At 37.3% G+C, this 10,373-nt stretch overlaps 1 protein-coding gene across 1 annotated transcript; it reads right to left on the reverse strand.

The window, feature by feature from the left end:
* Positions 1-8,403: 8,403 nt before the first annotated feature.
* Positions 8,404-10,119, reverse strand: LOC114754660 (fasciclin-like arabinogalactan protein 4). The gene has a single exon (XM_028943449.1). It carries the CDS (start codon positions 9,977-9,979, stop codon positions 8,693-8,695), a length of 1,287 nt encoding a protein of 428 aa, XP_028799282.1. The 5' UTR covers positions 9,980-10,119; the 3' UTR covers positions 8,404-8,692.
* Positions 10,120-10,373: the final 254 nt, after the last annotated feature.

Consider the following 10,373-nt stretch of genomic DNA (forward strand, 5'->3'; position numbering starts at 1 on the left):
TAAATTTTTTTTCTCCCCCTGGCCTCTATGTCCATCATACCAAATATAGGATAAGTGATTTATTTGTGACAGCTTGTTTGGGATTTCTCATTTGAGGGGGAAAAAATCAGATCCAAAGACTCACGTGTGTTGGGATTCGTTTCTGAGAAATAAATTTTCAAGAAAATCATTTAAAAAATAGATTTGAGTATAATAGATTTTGCATGAAAAATGATTTTCCCAACGTATTTTTCTAAAATCTATTTTTCTCAAGAAAACCATGATGAGTTAGGAAAAACAACTTCAATTGGGTTTAAGTTAGCTTTTGAAATTTAAAACAATAGATTGTGGAAAATTATGAAAAAAAGTGACCAAAATCAGTTAAGTGGAAAATAGATTGCGGAAAAATAATTGAATGTGTTTGGGTAGCTTATACCGAAATTATGATTTTCTTGAAAAAAAAAACGACTGCAAAAATTGTATATAAAAAAAAATTACTAAGCATCACCCCCATTTTTGGATATTTTTTACCAGAACCACTTGTCCATATTCACAGCATACACACCGCAAGTGTCTTCCAAAGAGTGATCACATTCTCAAAATGGCCAAATATCCACAAAGGGTGTGGTGAAATTTAAAAAAAAAAAAAAAAGGATTGGCTCAACCGCCAACTCCATTAACCTGCTCCATTTTGAATTTGAGGCAAACCTGCTTCAGGTTCGTGCTTTGTTTTGAAACACATTTCACGTTATCATTTTCGCACAGAACACGCTAAAATCTGTTCCAACAAGTGATCATCTTCTCAAAATGGCCAAATTTTAACAAGATACGTGCTTTCTGAGTCCTAAAAATCTAAAAAACAAAACAAAAAAGGCTAACCCAGTATTGGTTCGACTGCCAAATCAACTGACCTGTAATCAAAGAAGTTTCGGTGACGGAATTCTTCTCACTTTAGATTTCATCACAAACAAGAAATACCGAGGACAAAAGACTTCCTAGCATATGTGCATTGAATAGAATATAAAACCAACAAGTCAAAACTCAAACCAAACAAGCCAAACCTCGCTAACTTTGACAACAGAATCTGGCTGCCATTGAAGCTTACATGATTTCAGAATGTACTTTCAATTTTAAAGGAACATGATTCAAAGTAAGGCCTACAAGTAATCATCATACAGAAGCCTTCCTCCATCTCTGAAAATCTGAGGAATATAGAGGGGTTAAATTATTGAACTAGCAAGGCTAAAAGATATATGCAAGATGTAATATGGAGACCCCAAAAAAAAAAAAAAAAACTTGTAATTATTATTCTCTCCCTCAATCAACTTTCCCACATGGCGCTTCCTTCTAGCATTTTTCACCCCTGGAAAGGAGTTTAACCAAATACCTTCAACAAACATTATTATGCATTGCATGCAGCCAACCGAAAAAAAATACACACATTTACATCAAAGAATACTATAGGTTGTGATAGTAAAAGTAATCTTTAGAAAAAAAAAAAAAAAACAGACACCAAGGCATTTAAAAAAGAATATAACATGCAGATATAGATGATTACTCTTCTGTTAGTTACTTAATTCTGAGGAGAAAAGTGTGCATTTAGATAAATTCAATGGTGTGATGTAGAGAAGGGAAATAGAATTAAGCTTAGGACCAGAGACATTTATGATCAAAGAAATACCAATTGGCACAAGTTTCAAGTAGCTATGGAGAACAATGTATCCTATTATCGCATCTAGACTTGCGAATGATAAAGAATGCATAAAAACAGACATAACATTTCTCAAGTAACCATACAATATATTGAGATTTATTTTTATTTTAATAGAAGCCCAAAAAAAAAAAAACACACACACTCACGAACAAAATCAGAGACAAAACAATAGAACAGAAGTTTGACACTTGGTAGCCTTCGATTTAGTTTAGTTGACCAGGGTTGTTAATTAGGGAATTAGGGCTCAATCAGGCTTTCTATATGAACATTTTTCAGCAAAAGGTTCTTTTCACAATTTGATTAAGCCAAAACATAATACATATTCGCATAATTTGCCTACCGTTGTGAGTGTTAGTTCTATTTTCAGTGTGGAAGACTTGATTTCTTTAGGAACATAATTTTGAGCCTACTTTGCCACTTCCAACTGTCGATGCAGATCTCTTTAAACCAAAATCATTGTGGCCCTGCCATTGGCTGCTCTAATAAGATCAAGACCACCAGGGATGATGACCGTGCAGGCAATTCTCATTGCCCGGCTGAAATCATCTAATGAAATGAACGAATAATGCTTAGCCTGATTCTACTTGGATTGCACAGGATATTTTTGACAGATTGATCCTTTGCTGTTGAAGGATTATAATCATATCATTTTCTAGGAGCAAATCCTTCTTATGGTGGGAGGATGACGTCAATGCTTCTTTGACACCTTCCAATGTGAATTTCAAATTAGGATTATGTTTCAGAAGTTTTGATCCAATTAAAAATTTAAGGCTAGGACTAGGTTAGCCCATACTCTATCCATGGACTTAATAGGCACCTAATCACATTGTTCTAATGATCGGAATTCCTCATCTTTCTTTTAATTAATATATTAGCTTGAGGATTCTATTAATTGCAGTGATACTGTAAATAAATAATCTATTATTTTTCATCTTTTTCTCTCCTCTGTTGGTCCTCCTCTGATCTTACCTATATAAATAATCGTCTTTAGCCATGACAGATCAGAAGGGTCTATTAAACTCATCACTGAAGACAAGTTAAGGAGCCACAACTACTTATAGTATGCCAAATCACCTCAAGCAAGGGAAATCAGCTGCCTAGTCGGAAATTTCCAGCCAGAAAAGAAGGAAGCAACATACAAGATATGAAGCGTAGAAAATAATGTCATGTCTTGGTCAATCAACACCATGGACATTAACATTAGACGCGACTTTATGTTCTATGATACTGATATATAGCTGGTTCTGAAGGAAACATAGTCAAAGTAGACAGATTTATTTGATATTTTAGTAATTTATGTTCAGTAACTATTTTATTTCAGAAGTTAGGTTTCCTTTGATGTTATTTTACATTTAAGTGGGTTATTTAGGTTTAAATTATTATAATTTTACTTATTGTATTTAGGGTTCTATAAAAAGACCTAAGATTTTCTCATTTTTAGGCTATTGCTTATTGAAATATCATTTATCAGAGATTTGTTGTCGCGCAGCTCTGTCCAAAGTTTTCTCTTCTCCTACCATCTCTCCATCTTTCCCCATAAAAAAATAAAAACTAATATGTTTGTGGCAACAATTAGATGTCTTTGAGAACTCAAATTTGCCATGCCATGAGGATGAAAAGGAATATAGGGGTATCACGGAGAGTTCCTGCGGGTTTAAAATCATCCCTGGATGAAGTTGGAAGGAGATTTATTAGCTCCAAGCCTGCCTCCAACTAGAGTGGCTTTCTTAGAAGTAAGGCAGACTGAAGGAAATTCATGATGGCCACTAAAGCAACCACCATAAGCAACTAGCACTCGGAAAGTCAGAAATTTAAAGACCTTGACAGTAAATCTTACAATTTGATTTCTATAAACAAGCTCACTCATAACTGTGTATGAGCTAAATTCTCTCCCTCTAAATGCTTTTTTTCAAAATTTGGATTCGATGAAAGGCAATAGGTTGCATGCTAGAGAAAGCAAGGGTCTACTCTAGATCAATGTCAAAAATAAAGTCACCCATGCTAACATGTGACTACTGACCACACCTTCAACAATTTAAAATGCACTATTATGTTATGACATCAACGTTTGCAGCACTCAGACTTAATGAACTTGCAAAAATATTTCCACACCTCTTTTTTTTTTTTTTTTTTTGGAGAAAAAATCCATAAACATTCCAATGTGAGCTACATCAATGGCTAATACAAACAACACATGACCTGATCAGGTTTACAAACTGTAGCATCTCTTTTTTTTGTCATCCATAGTGGTATCACATGTTCAGGAGCTCCATAAAATATAACTTGTTTCAGTTAGATCATTCATTTTTCTAGTGATCACACTCATGTTATGATAGAGACTTGGTAGTATGGAATACTAAATTCCATATTGACTAGTATAGGATACACAATGGGTCGGTATTTAAATGGATGGGTTGGTATTTAAATGGACGGGTATTCCCATCCCAACAACTAGCTTTTGAGGTAGAATTTCTTATTCCACTTAGGTACTCGTCAATTAGTATTAAAGTCATGTTGTTGGAAGTTTTGAAGAGAGCTACTCATGAAGGGTTCTAACCAACAAAAGTCTGAGTAAAGTGCTAGGAGTGTTGCTATCAGGTATGGGATATTAAGCTCTACATTAGGTAGTATGGGATACTTAATAGGGTATTTAAGTGGGTCAGTTCTCCCACTGCAACAACTAACTTTTGAGATAGGTTTCTTATCCTACTTAGAGCCCGTCGGGTACCCTGAAAATATACCAATGGAAAAGGAAAATGGGATATTTTCCTTCACATGGTTCGTTTGCCTACACCACTTTCTGGGCGAGCAAATTCTGGTAGCCAGAAATTTTCCCACATTTAATGGAAAATCCATTCCCTCACATATCGGTGGGATCTGATCTTCCTGCCTAGAAAATTCCCATGTGGCCTGTGATCTTCTTCCTTCATTCTTGCTCTCTCTTTGACGTCCTCACTTTAGCCTCGCACATCCATTAGTTCCCGTGATGATGCTGCCACTCGCTAGCCCAAGTTACTCCTCTCCTCACTCCTTGCAAGTTTCAGCCTCTGATGCCCTCCCCTTCTCTCCTCTTAATCTCACCCTCACCCCCTTTGTCGCACTCCCCTTGGCTTCATTGGTGTCGACAGTCAATTGATGATTTGGGGAAGCTTCATCATTTTTTTTATTTTGATTTTGATTTCGTTATTTGTTGTCAAATGTGGATCCGAATGTGTGGTTGCTGATTTGAAGTTGTTTGATTTGGGGGATGTTGAACTGCGATGGTGGGGGATGAAGATGGAGGGAGGTGGCCTTTTCTTTGTAGAAGTCTAAGGGGTATTTTGGAGATTTTGTATTTTATCTTTTTATTTATCACTTTATTAAAATTATGATTTTCCTTTTCCTTCCTTTACCCACCAAACATTCTCTCAGTCAAAAATTTTTCATTCCATTCCATTCCCTTCTTTTTCTTTCTTTTCCATCAAAATAAATTCTTCCTACTAAACAGGTACCCATCAGATTACTTGGGCTTTCGTCATTAATTGAAAGACAAAAACAACCCCCATTGTCAACGATTATTATTTCATGATTTAAACTGATTTCAAACCAAAATACAAATTTTTCAAACTGATAATGCAATAGATCATTTAACCCAATCCTTGAGTAGCTTTTCCATATAATGTTCACGAAAGATCTTGTGCATATACTCCTTGTCAAAAATTTATAGTTGAGAGGAAAAATAGTTACCACCTTGAAATAGCTCAGTTTCATGTTTGTGAACAATAACCCCAAGCAATTTTGGGGGAAGCTAATAAATTGCAGTCTACCCTATCAACCAGATGCCCCTTAGAATTAATAATAGCATGTTTGGACACCTTTTGTACTGTCTCCAAAAACGAGTTCCCAAACATGCCCTAAATTTTGATTCTCTATGGTGAGTTTCTCCAAAAGCCTTCCCTTGAACATGCATCATTACTAAACTTCAGCCAGGGGTACATATCCTCTATAACAAAGAAGAAAACTTGACCCAAAATGTGTCAAGCATGTTTTCCTTGGATACACACGACATCACAAGGGAAATAGGCATAATTCTCCTCTCACTTGAAAATTGTACACTTCCATAGATGTTCGCTTTTCCTTGGATGGGTACCATATTATCCTAAATCTCATATTCAAGTGCAGCATACAACCATTAATGAAGAAGAGTATAAGTTTTGATCTCAAAATTCACCTACAACTGAACCTAAGCCAACCTCCTTACTAAATCCAAGCCTATAGTGAAGTTAGAGGTACCTAAGACAATGAACCACGCAAATAGCTTGTGGTGTATTCAAGTAAGCAAGCACATCAGCAATGCGTTACCCAACAGCATTGCAATTAGACCCATGCCCTGATGCCTAACCTCTGGAAGGGGCAAAGTAATCAAGCTAATACTGATTCTGAAGCTTCCAATGAATAAGTACGCTAAAAAATATTACCTTGCCATTTCAAATAGAAAAAGGATTAGATTTTGTATCCAGCACCGATCTCACGATTTGTGTCCTATGATATTGCAAATGAGGATTTCCAAGCTCCTGAAAAGAATTGCACATGGCAACACAATCAAAGACATCAAGGAGAACAACCTATTGAGTGCAAAGATGTAAATGAAACCTGTTATCTGCCTACCCACCATCAACGGAAACCTGTAGTTTTTAATATTTTTCCCTTGGTCACCCTTCAAACTGGTCAGGAATAAGGCTTTTTTCTCATAGTTAAACCTGAACCTCATTAGGAACCTGGCGTTACTTTCATAATCGACTTGAGGAAATATGTGAGAAATTAAACCTACAAGAGGTGGTGTTAACTTTTCACATTAAAGGCGAGTGAGTTTATGCGGATTTATTTCTGAAAGATCATGAAGCATTCTTTACATTTTAATGTTAATATGCAAAAGGTGTAATTAAACTTTAGTTTAGAATAATGTTTTCTTTCACTTTAACGTTCGATGTGATGAAATTGTTATTAAGCTCCCTAGTTCAAGAACTGTTTTGCTACATTAAAAGTTGCCCTATAGGAGTTATAATTAGTCCTTAGTTTGCCTCTACTACGTACCTATGCTCCCCTCTAAGTTACAGAGGCGGTAGAAAACAACACAAAATACAATTAATGAATCAATTATTAAGGATGTTAATGATACCAAGTCTGCTAAGGAAATCTGCCTCAGGCTAAGTAAACATGCAGCAGATGGTGGTCCCTGATATCTACGTCGGAAGCTATCCAGTTTGGGCAGAAAGACACCCTTAAACTCAGATTCTCATAATCATAAATTGATTGTGTAGAGAAATTCATCAAAACATATTCAACAATGGCCTGACAGTATGAAAAGGCAGAAAAAGCTTGACAACATGATTTTCTAGCATGAATTTAATGTCACAAAAATGTTGTCCAAATGCACAGAATACTTCCTACAACTTTTAAGTAAGAGCATTAGATAAAAAGGTTAAGAGAAGGTTCCAGATCTACTGCCCATATACCAACAGAGTCAGAAGACTCAACCAAGATACTTCACAAGAAAGCAACCAACATAACCAGTATGGTACCATTTCTACTTGTTTGTTACTATTTGAGGCTAGCTCAATACTCTCTAGGCATAGAGAGGCCAGCTAATATCATAAATTTAGAAGATAATATTAAAAAATGTAACATAACATAACAAAAGTAAATTGCAAAGAAATATTATAATTTAAAATTTAACCTTCACTGTATGGTTAAATTAAGTACAATTTTTAAAAAATTTTTACGTCAGTTATAATTTTCACCTTCCTCTTAAAAATTTGTAAAAGAAAAGAGGCATTTCAACCTAACTTGACCATCTCAAGCCATGGAATGACCAAAGAAGATCCATTCACAAGGATCAGTAAAAGACTGCAAGTTTGATCCTCCTCTTTTACCAATAAATAACCAACCGTTAACTACCCATTCCACCAAATAAATATTCTCTAATATAATCCTAATAATATTTACAGACGAGACCCAAGAATCAATACATACGAGAAAGCAGCATCTTAAAATTCTAAAACATCTCATCAAAATCTACAAGTGAACAAACCAAACTTTCAGCATTCATAGTTCATAGACAAACATAAAAGTAACAGAGATTAAAACTCACTGGCTTCTTCCTAGATACTAACAGCTAAAGGTCATCTTTGGTTTCAGAAACAAGAAAACTTTCTCAGCTCTTACAGGTTACAAATAATAAATGGTTTAACTTGAACAACATAACAATGTTCTCACATTCCAAACTAAATAGTAAAGGTTTTAATACAAGATTGATATTTATTATGAAATTAACACAACTGTAGTAATCTGAGAAGGAAACTACCTGATGACACATGACAGCAACAGGCAAGCTGCGCAAAGTCCAGCATGAAGATCAATGGAACAATGAGAAATTTCCACCAAAGTCAAATGCCAAAAGTTATTTCACAGGGCGTCTAGCATCAGCATCAGATCACTGTACCTAGCAGCAGTTAAAATGAACCCATCCTATCCCCTATCATTTACAAATATCAGATATAACATAAACAATGCATTGCAGCAGCTTTTTAAGCTTAGTAAAAAATGCAGCCGCATGGATACCACAGCTCAGAGTCGATTTACAGAAGGATTTCTGCGGGAATGGGTAAATTGACCACAGCACTCAACCTGACCTCTGGAAATTATCAAGATCTGAAGAGAGGCAAATTTTATGTTCAAACAGGTTGGAGTGTATTTTATATTAAAATAAGGAAATTACAAGAGAAATGCAGAGAAAACTATCAACAGTTTATCTCTGTGACACCAGTTATCATAACAAGGGCATGATTAACATTGACGATTGTATAAGCTTCCATAAAGAAGGTAAGGAATAACACCCAAAAAAAGGTTGCTTTTGCAACCAAATTTAATTAATCGGGCAGCAGAAGTGTAAAAAGTCAAAATAAAATCCCACAAAAAAATAATAATTATGATTATAATTACGATGAAAAACAATCAATCTTATACCACTACGTACGATCCTATACAGCAAAGAACAATGAACAAAGACTGATAACCACATGAAACAGCTGTCGACCGTATTTCTTCGCGGAAACCTGGTGGAGAGGAAAGGTGCGAAGGTTGGCCATTTAATCCCGGTGAATTCTCAGGCGACATTGATGAATCCGGCGGTGGAGCACCTTCCGGAACAGGGCCTCCAGGTTTTGTTGTCACAATTGGATTCTTCCCGAATACCTCCCTAGGCAACAGCACCTTAGACACCCCAAAAATTGCCACTGGATTTTGATCAAACACAGTCTGAGTTACTGACGCTTGAACGATCCCAGTATTGATCGCCACAGAACCATTGATCCTCGAGATGTTAAGTGTGAAGCTACCCGCTCCCATGGATTCTGTAGCTAACGTGGGCTGCAGTGGATTGACAATTGACTCCAAGGAACCCAGGGGATAATACGAATGGAGCACATGAAACTTCAACACCACAGCTTTCTTATCGGCCGGCAAAGACTGTAAGCTCACGGAAGGAGGCAGGGAAGCAAATGCATCATCCACAGGAACGAACATAGTAATCCCAGCACCGCCTTCATCAGCCTCGAACTCTTGAACAACACCCGAAGCCGACAACATAGATGCAGCGACATTGAAGTTGTGACCATCGATAAGCGCCTTGGTTATGTTCAACCCCGGAGGGGGTCGAGTTTCGGAAGCCATAAGATCGAACCCGAAAGGGATAAGAAGAGAATTAACAGCAAAAATGCTGACATTATACGGAAGGGTCTTGATTAGGGAAAGCACAGTGGCATTGGAAGGGGAACCAGATGAAGAAGAGTAAGGCGCAGGAGAGTGAACCGAGACGACGCCGTTGACTGGGTCGCGAGTGATGTTAACAGAGCCGAAGTTATCAGTAGCACGGCCAGTGGTTTGAAAGAGAGTGGTAACAAGCTTACCAGAGGCAGGGAGAGAACGCAGGTCAGACCACGAGAAGAACTCGAGAAGAATGTGATAACGGAGGACATCAGGCATCGAATTGGGGGAGATACGGTGGCGCGTGAGATCAGAGGAAGATGAGAGTAGAGCGTTGGGGACGGCGAGGATGGTGAGGGAGGTACGGCGATTAAGATCTGCGGCGACAGAGGAGGTCGAGGAGAGGAGGGAGGCGAATTGAGAGAGATCTGGGAAATTGGAGAGCAAAGAAGTGATGTTGAAGCAGAGAACAGGAGAAGGAGAAGAGGAGGATAGGAGGAGGAGGGAATAAAGGAAGATTGTGGGGGTAAAATGGGAAGCCATGGATTGGACTGGGGGCGTCTGTTTCTAACTTGGCTCTTCCGCTGCAGAAGAACTGAGGAAGAAGCAGCAGGAAGAGAGAGAGAAAGAATGGGAAGTTAGTGATGGACAGTGAGGACTGAGGAGTGAGGGGAGAGCGGAGAATTCCCTGGGCGCGGGAGCATGAATCAGCATGGATGCTGATGACCGTGCATCATGTCATGATGTATCGCTGCTCATAATTTTATTCTTTAAAAAATGCTTGAACAGTAACCTTTCTTGCACGCAAGTTTTAATAAATCATACTGATTTTTTTAATCAAAAACCAGTTCATTAAAACAGGTAAAATGATTATAGTTTAGAAGGCTGGCCTATTACAATAAGTTAATTTGAGCAAAACGTAAATAAACGGAATAAA

This window comes from Neltuma alba, unplaced genomic scaffold (assembly GCF_004799145.2).
Source record: "Neltuma alba isolate B1F8T4 unplaced genomic scaffold, ASM479914v2 tig00010174_pilon, whole genome shotgun sequence".
NCBI classification, from domain to species: Eukaryota; Viridiplantae; Streptophyta; class Magnoliopsida; order Fabales; family Fabaceae; genus Neltuma; species Neltuma alba.

Bases quoted from the DNA above. Each gene is read 5' to 3' on its own strand.
- LOC114754660 (XM_028943449.1), bottom strand. From the start codon at position 9,979: ATGGCTTCCCATTTTACCCCCACAATCTTCCTTTATTCCCTCCTCCTC.